General features: G+C 48.0%; 1 protein-coding gene across 1 annotated transcript in view; it reads left to right on the top strand.

The window, feature by feature from the left end:
* Positions 1 to 20,458, top strand: part of LOC132569801 (phosphatidylinositol 3-kinase catalytic subunit type 3) — a 142,089-nt gene that overhangs the window by 16,685 nt on the left and 104,946 nt on the right. Inside the window, exons 5-9 of the mRNA XM_060236222.1 lie at positions 663 to 791; positions 3,375 to 3,444; positions 4,854 to 4,918; positions 8,565 to 8,649; positions 14,008 to 14,082. Of these exons, the coding sequence (XP_060092205.1) occupies positions 663 to 791; positions 3,375 to 3,444; positions 4,854 to 4,918; positions 8,565 to 8,649; positions 14,008 to 14,082 (424 nt within the window). The remainder of the gene's footprint in view (positions 1 to 662; positions 792 to 3,374; positions 3,445 to 4,853; positions 4,919 to 8,564; positions 8,650 to 14,007; positions 14,083 to 20,458) is intronic.

Here is a 20,458-nt window from a genome sequence, read left to right as displayed (position 1 = left end):
TCCTCCTGGAGCTTACAGCAGGCCCTGTATGAAGAGCCCTGTAAGGAATTCTAGCAAGACCTCCTCTGCCTATTAGGCCACACACCCCTGATGTAGCCAGTCCTCCTGGAGCTTACAGTGGGCCATGTGAGAAGAGCCCTGTAAGGAATTCTAGCAGGACCTCCTTTGCCTATTAGGCCACACACCCCTGATGTAGCCAATCCTCCTGGAGCTTACAGTAGGCCCTGTGAGAAGAGCCCTGTAAGAAATTCTAGCAGGACCTCCTTTGCATATGAGGCCACACCCTCCTGATGTAGCCAGTCCTCCTGGAGCTTACAGTAGGTCATGTGAGAAGAGCCCTGTAAGGAATTCTAGCAGGACCTCCTTTGCATATTAGGCCACACACCCCTGATGTAGCCAATCCTCCTGGAGCTTACAGTAGGCCCTGTACTGAGAGCCCTGTAAGCTCCTGGAGGATTGGCTACATCAGGGGGGGGGGGCGTGGCCTAATTTGCAGAGCAGCTCCTGCTACCAAAAAAATCCCTCCAGATGACCGTAACCTTTCCCCCCTTCTTTCTGTTGAATGTTTTAGTTTTCAAATATCTACATATTAAAAAAAATCAAGAAAAATTGAAAGGAAAAAAAAAGTATTTACATTTTTTCCCCTTCTTTCTATCCTCTAGAGTGCCCTCATGCCAGCCCAGCTGTTCTTCAAGACGGAAGATGGGGGCAAATATCCTGTAATATTCAAACACGGGGATGATTTGCGGCAAGATCAGCTCATCCTTCAGATTATTTCACTCATGGACAAGGTGACAGATTTCTGTTTTGTCCGTCTAGGAATTTACCGTAAAAGAGCTTAAATCAGCCAGGGAGAAGAGACCTTTTGCAACCAGCGACAAAAAAAGAGCAATGAAGCAAAGCATAAAATTCAAACCAGGAATATTTATTCAAGATTCGATTAAAACGTTTTAGTTTAATTCATTCAACAAAACTGAGGCGCTTGAGCTGGCAAGGCCAGATTTTCAAAGCCTTCGAGTGGAATACCAATAGTTTCCACCACATTTTGGCACTATGCAGAGGCAGAAACTTGGACCTCCGGTGATCTGTGCCCAGAAGAAGGCAAAAACCTCCAGGATCCCTGGTTCTGTTCCTTGTTGTCTGGCTTGGAGGAAAGTTCCTTCCTGACCCCAAACTGGCAATTGGCATTAAGTAAGGGCATGTAAGAAAGGGCCATGCAAACCATGCCCCGACTCATCCCTACCTGCCCTCCCTCTTCCCATCTGCCTGAGTTCGAATACAAAATATCAAAAACAACTGTGTGGCAAATAGAGAAAACTCACACAGTATTTGTGATATTCTAGCCACTTCGTAACTGCACAATACAGGAGATACCAAGGAGTGCAAAAAATTAATTCCCCAAAGAACCAGAAATCCACAATAATTGTTAGTTTGTGCCTTTTGAGAATCATATAAGAGAGGACTTTGTGTCAGTTGTATGCAAAGGCTAGCAGTTTCTAGCACATGCTGGGAAAGTGAAAGTAACTGAACTTCCAGGTAGCTCATCAAAGTGACAGAAGGTGGCTGATTGCCAGATTGCATCAGCCTGAGCAATGCCAGCATGACTCAGCAGGAAGCTGATCGGTTACCTGGCTGGACCTGATGTATAAATGTACAAAGACACTTTACTGTGTGTGGGATATGTGTGGTGGAGGTGCAGCGGAGCATTCTGTCGGATTGGAGAGTGGAGGTGTAAATAAATTGTATATAGTGGTTTTAACACTGCTGTGTGCAAGCCTTTATTCTTTGCGTCACTAAAGACAACCCTCGCTAAGCACAGGCGCATCAACACTTTGTTGATGTCAGTTTGATTTTTGTACAGAAAAAGCACCTTTGGGCGAAACGTGTGTTTAGTCGGCAAGCACATAAGGAAGGACCAAGTTCTCCTATCCTTTCGGCCAGACTACGTCAAGAGAACTGGACTCCAGAAGGAAATAAGTTTTGGAACGTTATACTTTACTTTTACTTTACTTTATTCGATTTATATCCCGCCCTACCCCACCGAGGTGGGCTCAGGGCGGCTTACAACAATAAAAGCTAACAGAGGTTGATTTAAATACGATTAAAATTATACAATAAAATACATAAAAACCTAAAAATACATAAAACTCACATCGATATACACTATGCTACTATTCCTTAAATCAGTCCTTCAAATTTCCAATATTCAGTAATCTGATGTTTAAGATTTAATATTCAGGCATTCTGCTCACAGTTAATTATATGCCAACCGGAAGAGGGTTGTTTTACAGGCCCTGCGGAACTGTTCAAGGTTCCGCAGGGCCCTCACCTCCTCCGGGAGCTGATTCCACCAACAGGGAGCTGCAATCGAGAAGGCCCTGTCCCTGGTCGCTTTCAGACGGGCCTCCTTTGGCCCAGGGATTGTAAGGAGGTTCTGAGACCCCGACCTCAGCACTCTCTGGGGGACATGTGGGGAGAGACGGCCCCTAAGGTAGGCAGGTCCCAGACCATAAAGGGCTTTAAAGGTCATAACCAGCACCTTGTACCGTGTTATGAAAGGCTGAACTAACAATTATAGTGGATTTCTGGTTCCTTGCTGAATGGATTTTTTGTACTACTTGGTATCTTCTGTATTGTGTAGTTTTGAAGTTGTTTGGAATATTATAAATGTTGTGTGAGTTTTCTATATTTGCTACAGTTATTTTTGTTGTTTTCTGTTCATAGTGTGGTACCACTTATCCTTTGTTAAGTTCACCGAATCTGCATTTCTGTCCGATGGCCACCTAACATCTGCTTAAAAACCTCCTTAAAAACCTAAACGACATATGATTGGATAAGCATATGGAGCAGAGGTCCATCAGTGGCTATTAGTCACAGCGTATTGTTGGAACTCTCTGTCTGTGGCAGTGATGCTCTGTATGCTTGGTGCTTTGGGGGGGGGGGGGCACAGTCCTGGCCCTACTGATGGACCTCCTGATGGCACCTGTGGTTTTTTTGGCCACTGTGTGACACAGTGTTGGACTGTATGGGCCATTGGCCTGATCCAGCGTGGCTTCTCTTATGTTCTTATGTGACACAGAGTGTTGGACTGGATGGACCATTGGCCTGACCCAACATGGCTTCTCTTCTGTTTTTATGTGACACAGAGTGTTGGACTGGATGGTCCATTGGCCTGATCCAACGTGGCTTCTCTTATGTTCTTATGTGACACAGAGTGTTGGACTGGATGGACCATTGGCCTGACCCAACATGGCTTCTCTTATGTTCTCCAAAGAAGGAGATTTTCATCACATTCTCGTAAGCAAAGTCAGATGATTCTGTGAAACGTTGGCTCATCTTTGCCTTCTTCTTTACCTTTCTCCTTCTATCTGTAGCTCTTGCGCAAGGAGAATCTGGATCTGAAGTTAACCCCGTACAAGGTCTTGGCGACAAGCACGAAGCACGGTGAGGTGGCTTCATTCGTTGCTATGGATTTATTAAGACGCTTCTACCTTGCCCTTTTGACAGCTGAGAGCTGCTCACAGCCCAGGAAAATAACACAGAATAGCCAGAACTCTTTGTTAGCTCTATGTTTAAGAAAAGGCAGGCAGGGAGGGAGGGGGTGTATGGAAGGAGAAGGAGGGGAAGGTTTTCAGGTTCTGATCTTATGGTTGTGGAAATCTGTTTCAGATCGAAATACAGGGCTTTTTTTTTGTAGCAGGAACTCCTTTGCGCATCAGGCCACACACTCCTGATGTAGCCAATCCCCCTGGAGCTTACAGTAGGCCCTGTGAGAAGAGCCCTGTAAGGAATTCTAGCAGGACCTCCTTTGCATATTAGGCCACACCCCCTGATGTAGCCAATCCCCCTGGAGCTTACAGTAGGCCCTGTAATAAGAGCCCTGTAAGGAATTCTAGCAGGACCTCCTTTGCCTATTAGGTCACTCACCCCTGATGTAGCCAATCCCCCTGGAGCTTACGGCAGGCCCTGTGAGAAGAGCCCTGTAAGGAATTCTAGCAGGACCTCCTTTGCCTATTAGGCCACACCCCCCTGATGTAGCCAATCCCCCAAGAGCTTACAATAGGCCCTGTAATAAGAGCCCTGTAAGGAATTCTAGCAGGACCTCCTTTGCATATTAGGCCACACACCCCTGATGTAGCCAATCCCCCTGGAGCTTACAGTAGGCCCTGTACAAAGAGCCCTGTAAGGAATTCTAGCAGGACTTCCTTTGCCTATTAGGTCACTCACCCCTGATGTAGCCAGTCCCCCTGGAGCTTACGGCAGGCCCTGTGAGAAGAGCCCTGTAAGGAATTTTAGCAGGAACTCCTTTGCCTATTAGGTCACTCACCCCTGATGTAGCCAGTCCCCGTGGAGCTTACGGCAGGCCCTGTACAAAGAGCCCTGTAAGGAATTCTAGCAGGACCTCCTTTGCATATTAGGCCACACCCTCCTGATGTAGCCAATCTTCCTGGAGCTTACAGTAGGCCCTGTACAAAGAGCCCTGTAAGGAATTCTAGCAGGACCTCCTTTGTCTATTAGGCCACACACCCCTGATGCAGCCAATCCTCCTGGAGCTTACGGCAGGCCCTGTACGAAGAGCCCTGTAAGGAATTCTAGCAGGACCTCCTTTGCCTATTAGGCCACACCCTCCTGATGTAGCCAATCCCCCAAGAGCTTACAATAGGCCCTGTAATAAGATCCCAGTAGGCTCTCAGAGGATTGGCTGCATCAGGGGTGTGTCCTGATGGGCAAAGGAGCTGCTGCTACAGAAAAAGCCCAGTGTTTGATACAAAAAAAGGGGGAGGACCTTCTCCTGCACTTAGCCCTTTTGGGTAAGCTGAGCTCCTTCTGAAGTTTTCTCTCCGTCTCTGCAGGTTTCATGCAGTTTATTCAATCCGTTCCAGTCGCAGAAGTCCTGGCTACCGAGGAAAGCATACAGGTGTGTGTCTCAGCATGGGCGCTTTGGCTATTGTAAGGTGGACATACAAGATGCCTTGACTGAGTGGTGGAGCACATGTTTGCATGTGGGGGGGGGAGTCACATGTCCCAGTGTGTTGGGGATGGAGCTTTGCTCTGTCTGGGACCCTTGAGAGACTGCTGACTGAAGAAGATATTGGATTTATATCCTGCCCTATACACTGAACCCCAGAGTCTCAGAGCAGTCACAATCTACTTTACCTCTCTCCACCCCCCACAACGGACACCCTGTGAGGTAGGTGGGGCTGAGAGAGCTTCTACAACAGCTGCCCTTTCAAGGACGAGTCCTGCAAGAGCTATGGTTGACCCAAGGTCATTCCAGCAGCTGCAAGTGGAGGAGTGGGGAATCAAACCCGGTTCTTCCAGATAAGAGTCCGTGCGCTTAACCACTACACCAAACTGGCTCTCTGACTGAGAGAAAGGACGATGCTGAGGGGATGGGTGGACCAGCAGCCTGACTTGCTATGGGACAGCTTATGTGCTGTCTTCCTAGTCTTTCCTTTTATACCCTTAGAAGCTCATTGATGCACGAATCTTGAACAGCAGAAGACCTCCCTCCCTTCATTCCTTCCTCACTCCCTCCCTCCCTCCTTTCCACCCTTCCTTCCTCCCTCCCTCCTTCCCTTCCTTCCTTCCTTCCTTCCTCCCACCCTTCCTTCCTCCCACCCTTCCTTCCTCCCACCCTTCCTTCCTTCCTTCCTTCCTTCCTTCCTTCCTTCCTTCCTTCCTTCCTTCCTTCCTTCCTTCCTTCCTTCCTTCCTTCCTTCCTTCCTTCCTTCCTTCCTCCCTCCCTCCCTCCCTCCCTCCCTCCCTCCCTCCCTCCCTCCCTTCCCCCCTCCCTCCCTTCCCAGGCTAAAAGGACTGAGATTTATTTCACAATTCCTACAGTGATCTTTGGATCCTTATCACCGAGCCAGAGAACCAGGGTTTCCAGAGTGTGGCGGGATGATTCGTTGAATAAAGGCTTAATATAGCAACCCCTCATCATCTCAAAAAAAAAATCTGCAGAGCGTGAAAGGATCTTATCAATCCTGTTAAGGCCACAAGGGCCAATTCTCTCAGTGTAGGGCCTATTCAAAAATCTCTCTTGCAAAACCCCTGTAAGTATAATGTTCAGTCTTGCAAACAAGAGAAGCTCAAACTTTCTGCTCAAATTTAAAGGCGCGCACACACTCTTTTTTTTAAAGGTGTTTGCAGGTTCCAAACCTCCTGAGATCTAAAGGCACATGGTGGCTGGCTGGGGGCAAGGTGGGGCCTGGGAAAACGGGGGTTCCCCCACTGGAACCGGGGATTGGGAATCCCTAGGTCAACATGATTTCCATGTGTAGACAGTCATGTTTGCACACATACACATATGTTTTTTTTAAATAAAATAACCACAGAAAAGAGCAAGAGTTCAGTTACACCTTTTTAAAAAGGTAAAAGTTAATCCCCTGTGCAAGCGCCAGTCGTTTCCAACTCGGGCGACGTCGCATCACAACATTTTCACGGCAGACTTCTTTGCGGGGTGGTTTGCCGTTGCCTTCCCCACTCATCTACACTTCCCCCCCAGCAAGCTGAGTACTCAATTGACCGACCTCAGAACAATGGAAGGCTGAGTCAACCTCGAACCGGCTACCTGAACCCAGCTTCCACCAGGGATTGAACTCGGGTCGTGAGCAGAGCTTAGGACTGCAGTGCTGCAGCTTTACCGCTCTGTGCCGCGGGGCTCCTTCGGTTACACCTTAAAGAGAAACAACATCTGTGACAGGGTATGAGCTTTTGTGACTCGCTGCCCGCTTCTTCGGATACTTTGTGAGCACTGACTCACAAGAAGCCATAGGCTGTTGCAAAGTTTGTTAGCCTTAGAGATGATACTACATTTTTGCTCTTTCCCACTGCTACAGTTAAACAAACACGGCTCCCGATCTTCATATAACTTTCAATAATATTGAAAAAGAAGAAGAAGAAGAAGAATTGCAGATTTATACCCCGCTCTTCTCTCTAAATCAGAGACTCAGAGCGGATCACAATCTCCTTTCCCTTCCTCCCCCACAACAGACACCCTGTGAGGTAGATGAAGATATTGGATTTATATCCCACCCTCCACTCCGAAGAGTCTCAGAGCGGCTCACAATCTCCTTTACCTTCCTCCCCCACAACAGACACCCTGTGAGGTGGTTGGGGCTGAGAGGGCTCTCACAGCAGCTGCCCTTTCAAGGACAACCTCTGCCAGAGCTATGGCTGACCCAAGGCCATTCCAGCAGGTGCAAGTGGAGGAGTGGGGAATCAAACCCGGTTCTCCCAGATCAGAGTCCGCACACTTCACCACTACACCAAACTGGCTCTCCGGAAGATGGAACCTCTGTCTGGGCTCTTTCTCGGCGATATTTGTAGGCCGATTCTCGTCGGAATTAATTATAACCTTGAACGTGCATCTCCCCTCTCCCCCTACCGCCCACAAATAAAAGTACACAATGGCCCATTTGCCGTTTCTCTCACACCTCGGTTCGCAATTGTTTTGCATTGCTAATGTGATATGAATTTCTCTACCTGGGCACGAAAAAAAAAAAGAAAAGGGAAATACATCTACTTCTGAAGCATTTAACACTTTCGGTAATTATGCAAATAACTCTGCATTTTAAGTTCCAACAAGGGGAAGAGAGGGGCCCTTGAGTGCGCTGTCGAGACGCGAATTTTAAATCTTTGCTTCGGCGGAGGTTAAGGAAATCCTGCCAGATGTAAGCTAAGTCATGTCGTCGACCGTTAAAAAAAAAGAAGAAGTAATTTGCTTGATTGTTCTTTTTGCTTAATGTTAGCGGCCAGGTTTTTGTTTTAATGGGATCTTTGTGCATTTGGCCTTGCCTGCCACTTAAGGTCGGTACGGTTTTGTTCTTTTTTGCTCGTTGCAAATGGTAATAGATTTTCACCAAGGCTGCAAACGGAGTTTGGTTTTTCTTTTTCTTTTTTTTTTTTCTTTTTCTTTTGGTTTCAAAACATTTTACTGTAATATATAGTAATAGCATATTTTCATTTGTCGTTAAATGTCCGTACACATATATCACATTTTCTCCACCCCACCCTTTTGTGACCTCCGACAGTGCATGTTCCCCCTTATCTAACGTCCCCATGTTATTATTTAATCTCATTTGTTATAAGGTAAATAAGCTTTGTCTATTAGAAGATCTTTCTCTAAAAAACTCAAAAGTTATAGTCCGTCTTCATGGTATTTCTTCTTAATCATTATCTTTTAAACTCTAATCCATACATCGTTTCTTTAAACATTAGTCATTGTCATAAATCACCAAAGGTCCTTTAACGTTCCATAGTTTTTCAATCAATTTTTGAAGCTATCCCCAATCATTTTTAAATTTCTTTCAATCTTAATTCTTTTAAGATTCTCATAAGTTTGTCCGCTTCACTCCAATGCGTAAGTTTCAAAGTCCATTCCCATATTTCTGATATTTTGTCTTGTTTCCAAATTTGTGCATACAATGTCCATGCACCTGAAAGCATATACCAAATTATTTAACCGTTGTGAACCACCTCTGGAGATTTTTCAGGGAGCTTTGGGGAGGAATGAGGGTGTGAAACAAACATCCCAATGTTCTTTTTTCTCCCCCCCTCAGAACTTCTTCCGGAAACATGCTCCGAGTGAAACAGGGCCCCACGGGATAAGCGCAGAGGTGATGGACACATATGTCAAGAGCTGTGGTGAGTGACTGCCCAGGGGTGGGGCTGGAGGTGGGTGGGGCTGTGAGGTGGGTGGGGCTGTGAGGTGGGTGGGGCTGGAGAGGGCTCTCCCAGAAGCTGCCCTTTCAAGGACAACCTCTGCTAGAGTTATGGCTGATCCAAAGCCATTGCAGCAGCTGCAAGTAGAAGAGTGGGGAAGAAGAAGACCGTAGATTTATACCCACCGTTTTCTCTGAATCAGAGTCTCAGAGTGGCTCACAATCTCCTTTACCTCCCTCCCCCACAACAGACACCCTGTGAGGTGGGTGGGGCTGAGAGGGCTCTCCCAGAAGCTGCCCTTTCAAGGACAACCTCTGCTAGCATTATGGCTGACCCAAGGCCATTCCAGCAGCTGCAAGTAGAAGAGTGGGGAAGAAGAAGACCGTAGATTTATACCCACCGTTCTCTCTGAATCAGAGTCTCAGAGTGGCTCACAATCTCCTTTACCTTCCTCCCCCACAACAGACACCCTGTGAGGTGGGTGGGGCTGGAGAGGGCTCTCACAGCAGCTGCCCTTTCAAGGACAACCTCTGCCAGAGCTATGGCTGACCCAAGGCCAAGCCAGCAGGTGCAAGTGGAGGAGTGGGGAATCAAACCCGATTCTCCCAGATAAAAGTCCGCACACTTAACCACTACACCAAACTGGCTCTCTCCCTTTTGACACAATATATCAAATGAATCAACATATCAACATTTATCATTGTCCAACTTTCATACCCATACATAGTCCTGGGGAACATACGGTGTGAATTACCCCGTAGGTCTTCACAGGGTCTCTTTTTTTGTAAAAAAAAGCCCAGCAGGGACTCAATGGCATATTAGGCCACACCCCCTGACGCCAAGGCACCCGAAACTGCTCCTGCTCCCCCCCCCAAAAAAACCCTGGTTGTTCCATGCAAGTGACCAAACCTTTAGGGTTTGTAGAATCTTTCGGGATCAAGTGCCGTGTTCTACTGGAGAAAGTTTTCCTTCCTTCCTTCTACTTTCTCCAGTAGAACACGGCACTTGATCCCAAAAGATTCTACAAACCCTAATGATGTTACCAGCCGTGAAAACCTGAATTCTTTGATGACCAAACCTTTCTTTCTTTTTTAAGTATAAAGTTTTATTTAATTTCTGTCAAGATTTATTCTGCAGGCAGCACTAGCTCTAAAGTCACACAGCAGAAAAGCAAGAAAACTAGCTTAGCTATCGAACACGTTTTCAAGACTTGTGTCAGACGGCACAAACCTTAAGTCCAAGAGTCAAAGAAAAAGATGATATTGGATTTATATCCTGCCCTATACTCTGAATCTCAGAGCGGCTCACAATCTCCTTTACCTCCCACCCCCTACACACACAACAGACACCTTATGAGGTAGGTGGGGCTGAGAGGGTTCTCACAGTAGCTGCCCTTTCAAGGACAACCTCTGCCATAGCCAGCCATTCCAGCAGCTGCAAGTGGAGGAGTGGGGAATCAAACCCGGTTCTCCCAGATAAGAGTCTGCACACTTAACCACTACATCAAACTGGCCACAGTTTTAAGCATTCTCTACATGGCTGTCTATTGCAATGTAAGCATATCATACTCCAGTCCAGGGCTTTTTTTGGTAGAAAAAGCTCAGCAGGAACTTATTTGCATATTAAGCCACACCCCCTGACACAAAGCCAGCCGGAACTGTGTTCCTGCCCTCCAAGAAGCCCCGGATCTTCATTTTTCGGGGGCGAATTCCCACTGTGTTCTTAGGTGCCACTGTTTTGGGATTCCTGTGACAAGCCAGAGGTTTACACAACCATGTTAACATTAATTTGTGTTATTCCCCATAGAACTGTTCTTGTTTTTTTCCAGGTGGGCTTGAAAACTATAATGCGTATTTCCAACGTTCCCCTTCCAATACTAAAGGATCTTTTCTAGCTCCTTCACGACTGCCCTTTCCCAGCCTCAGTCTCCTTCAGATTTCTTGGCTGCAGCCTCCCTTTTGGTAGCGGAGGGGGCCAAGGAATGTGCAGTGCAGTTTTACGTAGAGTCAGTGGGGAATGTAAGAACATAAGAGAAGCCATGTTGGATCAGGCCAATGGCCCATCCAGTCCAACACTCTGTGTCACATAAGAACATAAGAGAAGCCATGTTGGATCAGGCCAATGGTCCATCCAGTCCAACACTCTGTGTCACATAAGAACATAAGAGAAGCCATGTTGGATCAGGCCAATGGTCCATCCAGTCCAACACTCTGTGTCACATAAGAACATAAGAGAAGCCATGTTGGATCAGGCAAATGGCCCATCCAGTCCAACACTCTGTGTCACATAAGAACATAAGAGAAGCCATGTTGGATCAGGCCAAAGGCCCATCCAGTCCAACACTCTGTGTCACATAAGAACATAAGAGAAGCCCTGTTGGATCAGGCCAATGGCCCATCCAGTCCAACACTCTGTTTCACATAAGAGAAGCCATGTTGGATCAGGCCAGTGGCCCATCCAGTCCAACACTCTGTGTCACATAAGAACATAAGAGAAGCCATGTTGGATCAGGCCAGTGGCCCATCCAGTCCAACACTCTGTGTCACATAAGAACATAAGAGAAGCCCTGTTGGATCAGGCCAATGGTCCATCCAGTCCAACACTCTGTGTCACATAAGAACATAAGAGAAGCCATGTTGGATCAGGCCAATGGCCCATCCAATCCAACACTCTGTGTCACACAGTAGCCCAAAACCCAGGTGCCATCAGGAGGTCCACCAGTGGGGCCAGGACACTAGAAGCCCTCCCACTGTTGCCTCCCCCCCCCAAAGCACCAAGAATACAGAGCATCACTTGCCCCAGACAGAGAGTTCCATCAATACGCTGTGTGGCTAATATTTATTTATTTATTTAATTTAATTTATTTATTTATTTAGAATTTATATCCCGCCCTTCCCACGGGTGGCTCAGGGCGGCTTCCAACAATAGATCCAGCATAAAATTAAGCAATATTTAAACATATAAGGGAATAAACATTTAAAACAGATAAAACAGATAAAACCATAATAATAATAATAATTATTATTATTATTATAATAAATATTAATAATAATTATAAAAACCATAATATTAATAATAGCCACTGATGGACCTCTGCTCTTAAGAACAGAAGAGAAGCCATGTTGGATCCAGCCAGTGGCTCATCCAATCCAACACTCGGTGTCACACAGTAGCCCAAAACCCAGGTGCGGTCAGGAGGTTCACCAGTGGGGCCAGGACACCAGAAGCCCTCCCACTGTTGCCCCTCCAGAGCACCAAGAATACAGAGCATCACTTGCCCCAGACAGAGAGTTCCATCAATACGTTGTGTGGCTAATAGGCACTGATGGACCTCTGCTCTTAAGAACAGAAGAGAAGCCATGTTGGATCCGGTCAATGGCTCATCCAATCCAACACTCTGTTTCACACAGTAGCCCAAAACCCAGGTGCCATCAGGAGGTCCACCAGTGGGGCCAGGACACTAGAAGCCCTCCCACTGTTGCCCCCCCCCCCCAAAGCACCAAGAATACAGAGCATCACTTGCCCCAGACAGAGAGTTCCATCTATACGCTGTGTGGTTAATAGCCACTGATGGACCTCTGCTCAAGAACAGAAGAGAAGCCATGTTGGATCCGGCCAATGGCTCATCCAGTCCAACACTCTGTGTTACACAGTGGCCAAAACTCAGGTGCCATCAGGAGGTCCACCAGTGGGGCCAGAACTCCAGAAGTCCTCCCACTGTTGCCCCCCAAGCACCAAGATTACAGAGCATCACTTGTCCCAGACAGAGAGTTCCATCAATATGCTGTGTGGCTAATAGCCACTGATGGACCTCTGCTCCATATATTTATCCAATCCTCTTTTAAAGCTGTCTATGCTTGTAGCCGCCACCTCTTGTGGCAGTTAATTTCACGTGTTAATCACCCTTTGGGTGAAGAAGGACTTCCTTCTATCCGTTCTAGTTGGAGAGTAAGGTTGCATTTGCACATTGATTTCACACTGTTGAAGTCGTGCACTGCCACAGTGCCTTGCATGGTAGAACACTAGTGTGATAGTCGGTGATGTGTGGAAGTCACCTGAAATTGCACTTTGTTGGGGGGAATGGAAGTATTTAATGGGGTTCCTGACCTTTTTGAGCCTATGGGCACCTTTAGAATTCTAACACTGCACTGTGAATGTAATCACAAAATGGCTGCCAAAAATGGCTGTCTCAGGAGGTGGAGCTAACCCCAAAATGGCCACCGCCCTTACCTTCAGTCACATAGTGAAGATTTTTGAGTTGCTGCTGAAGCAACAAAAAAAAAATCTGCACAGCTGAAAATCTCCAGTGACCAATCAGAAGTCTTGCTGGGTTAAACCAGTTTGGTGTAGTGGTTAAGTGTGTGGGCTTTTATCTGGGAGAACCGGGTTTGATTCCCCACTCCTCCACTTGCACTTGCTGGAATGGTCTTGGGTCAGCCATAGCTCTGGCAGAGGTTGTCCTTGAAAGGGCAGCTGCTGTAAAGAGCTCTCTCAGTCCCACCCACCTCACAGGGTGTCTGTTGTGGGGGGAGAAGATATAGGAGATTGTGAGCCGCTCTGAGTCTCTGATTCAAAGAGAAGGGCAGGGTATAAATCTGCAGTCGTCGTCTTCTTCTAACACCATCCACTAGCGTTTGTTTGCTTATTCGTTCGTTCATTCAATTTTAATTTTGCCCTCCTTGCAAGTTTGCTGTAGTGGTTAAGTATGCAGACTCTTATCTGGGAGAACCGGGTTTGATTCCCCACTCCTTCACTTGCACCTGCTGGAATGGCCTTGGGTCAGCCACAGCTCTGGCAGAGATTGTCCTTGAAAGGGCAGCTGCTGTGAGAGCCCTCTCAGCCCCGCCCACCTCACAGGGTGTCTGTTGTGGGAGAGGAAGGTAAAGGAGATTGTAGGCCGCTCTGTGTCTCTGTCTTTGAAAGGGCAGCTGCTGTGAGAGCCCTCTCAGCCCTGCGTACCTCACAGGGTGTCTGTTGCGTGTGTGTGTGGGGGGGGAAGGTAAAGGAGATTGCGACCACTCTGAGGCTCAGATTCAGAGGACAAGGTGGGATATAAATCCAATATCATCATCTTTTTCTTCTTAAAGCCCCGTCTGTAGGCGCCAGGAACAAAAAGCATCAATGGCTGCATTTGGATGGACCCTTGGTATATAACCAGCCCTCCCCCACAAAATCTTGGCCAATGTGAAAAGTTCCACTTGCAGATCACATTCTGAACCTATCTAGGACACGAGACATCACTGCAGGCAGCAGATAAGACCCAGGCGTCTTGTGGCATTTCTTATGATTTCCTAGGGAAGCAATCTCAGTTTGCCTCTGACGATTTGCATTTCGTTCCAGCCGGCTATTGTGTGATAACGTACATCCTCGGCGTGGGGGACCGACATTTGGATAACCTTTTGCTCACCAAAACAGGTAACGGTGTCACGTTGTCTTGTCGTCCCCTTTGCATATCTTGCGGTTCGGGATATGAAAACCTTTCTTTGCCGCTTGCCCTTTCCGTACCGGCGGAGAGCTCATCGAATCGCTTGCCTGGCGTATTGTGAAATGACTCTCTTAATGTATCTGTAGATGTAATAACGACGTGCACCCCCCCCCCATTTGCAGAGACTTAAATCTGAGGATTGGGACCGCACTGACGCAGGAAGTATTTTTCTGCAAAGTTGGAGCACTACTCAGGTTTGCAGAAACCATTCTTCTTGTGTTTGTGCATTTTTATATTATTTTATGTCCGTGCAATGGCAGCCACTTACGTGCATGTGACTGACTCTGGTGACTGACCTCGACTGAGAGCCAGTTTGGTGTAGTGGTTAAGTGTGCAGACTCTTATCTGGGAGAACCGGGTTTGATTCCCCACTCCTCCACTTGCACCTGCTAGCATGGCCTTGGGTCAGCCATAGCTCTGGCAGAGGTTGTCCTTGAAAGGGCAGCTGCTGTGAGAGCCCTCTCCAGCCCCACCCACCTCACAGGGTGTCTGTTGTGGGGGAGAAAGGGAAAGGAGATTGCGAGCCTCTCTGAGACTCTTCGGAGTGGAGGGCGGGATATAAATCCAGTATCATCATCTTCTTCTACTGGGGGCCTGGACAATATCTAGAGAGGTGGCTGAATAAAGCCTGCCCCTGCCACCCAATTGCCGGCATTCCAAGGAGGTCTCCCATCCCAGTAATTTATTTATTTATTTATTAAGAACATAAGAGAAGCCCTGTTGGATCAGGCCAATGGCCCCTCCAGTCCAACACTCTGTGTCACATAAGAACATAAGAGAAGCCCTGTTGGATCAGGCCAATGGCCCATCCACTCCAGCACTCTGTGTCACATAAGAACATAAGAGAAGGCCTGTTGGATCAGGCCAGTGGCCCATCCAGTCCAACAGTCTGTGTCCCATAAGAACATAAGAGAAGCCCTGTTGGATCAGGCCAATGGCCCATCCACTCCAGCACTCTGTGTCACATAAGAACATAAGAGAAGCCCTGTTGGATCAGGCCAGTGGCCCATCCAGTCCAACACTCTGTGTCACATAAGAACATAAGTGAAGCCCCCCCCCCAAAAAAAAAATATATACACACACACACACACTGTGGCTAATAGCCACTGATGGACCTCTGCTCCATATTTTTATCTAACCCCCTCTTGAAGCTGGCTATGCTTGTGGCCACCACCACCTCCTGTGGCAGTGAATTCCACATGTTAATCACTCTTTGGGTGAAGAAATACTTCCTTTTATCAATTCTAACCCAACTGCTCAGCAATTTCATCGAATGCCCACGAGTTCTTGTATTGTGAGAAAGGGAGAAAAGGGCTTCTTTCTCTACTTTCTCCATCCCGTGCATAATCTTGTAAACCTCTTATCATGTCACCTCGCAGTCGACATTTCTCCAAGCTCAAGAGCCCCGAGCGTTTTAACCTTTCTTCATAGGGAAAGTGTTCCAAACCTATTTATTTTTTTCTGTTAACTTATAGCCTGCCCTTTCCCATAATTACTATTATCATTATTATTAGTTTATTTATATTCTACCCATTTCCCCTATTGGGGGCTCAGAGCGGAGTACAGCAAATAGAAGTAACATCACAATGAAATCATCATAACACCAATTACAACATTCATCAAAGCGCAGCGAGACAATTCAGCAAGATGACCCGGCGGCAAGGTGGTATAGCTCAAAATAGTACCGCAATACAGCATCCCAGAACAGTAGAGCAGCAGAGCAGTAGGGGGGAAGCCAACCGACTGATAAATAGATTCCTGCTGTCTCATCCAAAGACCTGGCGGAACAGCTCTGTTTTGCAGGCCCTACAAAAGGCCAGCAAGCCAGGGAGGGCCCGGATCCCCACAGGGAGCTGATTCCACCAGGTCGGGGCCAGCACCAAGAAAGTCCTGGCCCTGGTAGAGGCAAGATGGGGCATCTCTTGGGCCGGGGACAGTCAGAAGAACTTGGGAGGCCGAGCTTGGGGAGGGATGGTGGCTCAGTGGTAGAGCATCTGCTTGGTAAGCAGAAGGTCCCAGGTTCAATCCCTGGCATCTCCAAAAAAGGGTCCAGGCAAATAGGTGTGAAAAACCTCAGCTTGAGACCCTGGAGAGCCACGAATGGGGCTGTGGCTCAGTGGCAGAGCATCTGCTTGGTAAGCAGAAGGTCCCAGGTTCAATTCCCAGTCTCTTCAACAGAAAGGGTCCAGGCAAGTAGGCGTGAAGAACCTCAGCTTGAGACCCTGGAGAGCCATGAATGGGGCTGCGGCTCAGTGGTAGAGCATCTGCCTGGTAAGCAGAAGGTCCCAGGTTCAATCCCCGGCATCTCCAACTCAAAATGGTCCAGGCAAATAGGTGTGAAAAACCTCAGCTTGAGACCCTGGAGAGCCATGAATGGGGCTGTGGCTCAGTGGTAGAGCATCTGCCTGGTAAGCAGAAGGTCTCAGGTTCAATCCCCGGCATCTCCAACTAAAAAGGGTCCAGGCAAATAGGTGTGAAAAACCTCAGCTTGAGACCCTGGAGAGCCGCTGCCAGTCTGAGTAGACAATACTGACTTTGATGGACCAGGGGTCTGATTCAGTATAACGCAGCTTCAGATGTTCGTAGTGACCTGCGGGGTGTATAAGGGAGGAGACGGTCCCGTAGGCGAGTTGATCCCAGGCCGCGCAAGGTCTCCGGGCGAGTTCCAACACAATAAAGCAATGAGATCAACAGTAAAAACAATCAAGAAATAGATAACACAGCAATCAAGACAATTGCAACGTTAAAAATTTAAGCTGGTTAAGTCATTTATGCAGACGTTGGGTTTGAGCGCCATGGCACGGTGCGGACACGTCATTTAAGTCAACCGTAATTGGCCCTAGTTAAGCAGCAGTGTTGGCGTGCCAGTTGGATGACATCATAGGATAAGGACGTCCGCTTGCCTCAGCCATAGGCCTGGCGGGACAGCTCCGTCTTACAGGCCCCCCCAGAATGGCAACACATCCGGCCCGAACCTCTAGAGAGCTGATTCCACCAGGCTGGGACCAGGACCGAATAAGCCCTGGCTTTGGTCAAGGCAAGCCGGATGTCCCTTGGGCCCGCGACGGTCAGAAGATGTTGGCCAGCTGATTGCAATGACCTCCGGGGCTCATATGGGGAGAGATGGTCGCAGGCCGCGCAAGTCTTTTAAACGTCAGTACTTAAACTTTGAAGCGGATCCAGTACTCAGTTGGCAGCCTGTGCAAACTGCGCAGCATCGGCCGACTGCTCGCCCGTACAGATGATGCGATCAGCAATTTGCTTAGCTTCTGAGATCCGAGGCACTCTGACTTGTCTGGGCCCAATTGCTATTGCCTTCCTCTGCAGAGTCTTCCTTGGTGGTCTCCCATCCCAAGTACCAACCCTGCTTGGCTTCGAGATCTGATGAGAACGGGCAGTCCCCTGCTTGAAAGCCAGTTTGGTGTAGCGGTTAAGTGTGCAGACTCTTATCTGGGAGAACCGGGTTTGATTCCCCACTCCTCCACTTGCAGCTGCTGGAATGGCCTTGGGTCAGCCATAGCTCTCTTATCTGGGAGAACCGGGTTTGATTCCCCACTGCTTCACTTGCAGCTGCTGGAATGGCCTTGGGTCAGCCACAGCTCTCTTATCTGGGAGAACCGGGTTTGATTCCCCACTCCTCCACTTGCAGCTGCTGGAATGGCCTTGGGTCAGCCATAGCTCTCTTATCTGGGAGAACCGGGTTTGATTCCCCACTCCTCCACTTGCAGCTGCTGGAATGGCCTTGGGTCAGCCATAGCTCTCTTATCTGGGAGAACCGGGTTTGATTCCCCACTCTTCCACTTGCAGCTGCTGGAATGGCCTTGGGTCAGCCATAGCTCTCTTATCTGGGAGAACCGGGTTTGATTCCCCACTCCTTCACTTGCAGCTGCTGGAATAGCCCTGGGTCAGCCATAGCTCTTGTAGGCGTTTTCCTTGAAAGGGCAGCTTCTGGGAGAGCTCTCTCAGCCTCACCCACCTCACAGAGTGTCTGTTGTGGGGGAGGAAGATAAAGGAGATTGTGAGCCACTCTGAGATTCAGGGTGGAGGGCAGAATATAAATCCAATGTCGTCTTCTTCTTCCTTCCCTCCATAAAGCGTATTTGTCTAATCTGAATTCTGCATTTTACAACCTTTTAACAATCTGCAGTTGAAACGTGTTCTCTAGTTCGTTTGCATTTTCCGTGTCCGGATTATTAAACCTCGACCCATGTCTATGGCTCTCTCACACACACGCCAAATCGAGATGTGCTAGAAATGTGCAAGCCTCAAGTTGAACAGCTGGTCACACCCGGCATTCCAAATCTGTGAGCCTTCGTAGTGACAATCTGATAGCTTCTACAGTAGCAATCCCATCCAACTTTTCAAAAAAGCTCGAACTGCCAAGGAGATGACAGATGAGAAAAGAGGAGGAGAGGCCAGGGTGTGAAATAAACCTCCTGAAACAAATAGATTAATGCTCATGTTGTTTCTAAAAGTCCTCATTTTATTCCCTATAAAATAATAGAACTAACCGGTGCTTGGCAAATGCGTCTGCCCACCCTATCGCGAAGCAGTTTCAAGATCTGTTAATTATATGCTGCGTGCCTTTTTCTTTTCTTTTTTAAAAGAGGCTTTCGACAGATTTAGCTATTATACTCTTGACTGCGTTCCAAATACAGAGCGTATTTAAAAACATTTATTAGTGCTAGTTAATTAGATTGATATTGGCTATAATCTCTTCGATCTCAGAACAAAAGGATGCTTCCCTTTTCTTTTGGAATTCTCAAACGATGGCATTAATCAGACCTTAATTGAGTTCCTTGCTGTCCCATAAATAGAGGCTTGGATCCTGCAGAGCCATCCTAGGAACGGCGGCGCTTTTACCCAAGCGTAAAATGTCTAAGAATTTCTGCGTTTTGAAAGACTTCATTCTGAGGCTTGGGTGACTGCTGAAAAGGCTGAGTTGTGATAGCTGGGGAACTGCTGTACATTTGGGTGAGTGGGCTAAAGGTGAAAGTGATTGATTGATTGATTGAGAGTAATTGTTGATGATTGCTTAGGAGTGGTCTGCTCCACCCTCTTTGCATTTTAAGCTGCGCCTTGCCAAAGGCTGAGCACATCTCAGAGAGGCCTGAGAGGAACAGAACAGAGCAGAGCAGCTCTGATAAGCTGAGACAGCTGGAGAAGTTGCTAAGAATTTCTGCGTTTTGAAAGACTTCATTCTGAGGCTTGGGTGACTGCTGAAAAGGCTGAGTTGTGATAGCTGGGGAACTGCTGTACGTTTGGGTGAGTGGGCTAAAGGTGAAAGTGATTGATTGATTGATTGAGAGTAATTGTTGATGATTGCTTAGGAGTGGTCTGCTCCACCCTCTTTGCATTTTAAGCTGCGCCTTGCCAAAGGCGCGAGCCGAAGGGCGAGAGCTAAAGGGCTCTTGGCCTGTGGCTCTTTGCCTGGGGGCTTCCTAAGGACCAGGAACCCAGATCCCTGATTTCCTTGTTCTCCCAATAAGGTAAGTTGACCTTCCAGAAGGGGAGCCACGTAAACAACAGCATTTAAAGAGGACTGTATATTTAATATATATATCATGAAGGTAGAATGCCAGCAGGGGGGTGGGGGCTTTCCAGTGTTTTGCACTGAGTGTCACATGTATGACTATCTGCCCACAGGACAGAAGTCTTGGGTGTGTGCTCGATGCAAGGAGCTCCTGGTCCTCAGGGAACAAGTTCGTACCCTTGAGGCCGAGGTGACTGCCCTGGAGAAGCAGAGACGGTCAGTTAGGCAATTGGGGAAGACTCTTGGGGGCGTATTAGATGAGCCCCACTCTGAATGTGGCAGCCCCGTTGCTGCCAGAGAGCGTGAGGGTCTAGAGGGAACAGGGCACCTTGCTGAGGATAAGGGGAATGCCCCCTCAGAAGGGACCTCTTCTTCGGTTGGTGAGCGGGTATCCTTTCGCGCCAAGGAACCATCCCTGGGCAGGGGGAGAGGGGGGGTCTTGGTAGTTGGTGATTCGATCCTTAGGCAAGTAGACAGCTGGGTGGCGAAACCGCGTATTGACCGTATGGTGACTTGCCTGCCTGGTGCGAAGGTAGCGGACATTACGCGTGTAGTAGATAGGCTGATAGACAGTGCTGGGGAGGAGCCTGTGGTCGTGGTGCATGTTGGCACCAACGATGTGGGGAAATGCAGTCGTGAGGTCCTGGAGGAGAAATTTAGGCTGCTAGGTGGGAGACTTAAGGCCAGGACCTCCAAGGTGGCCTTCTCGGAAGTGCTACCTGTTCCACGTGCAGGACAGGAGAGACAGGCGCAAATTAGAAGTCTCAATGTGT

The sequence above is a fragment of the Heteronotia binoei genome, chromosome 4 (genome assembly GCF_032191835.1).
Source record: "Heteronotia binoei isolate CCM8104 ecotype False Entrance Well chromosome 4, APGP_CSIRO_Hbin_v1, whole genome shotgun sequence".
Taxonomy (NCBI): Eukaryota; Metazoa; Chordata; class Lepidosauria; order Squamata; family Gekkonidae; genus Heteronotia; species Heteronotia binoei.
The sequence above is the reverse complement of the archived record's forward strand: the minus strand, read 5'-3'. Positions and strand labels throughout refer to the sequence as shown.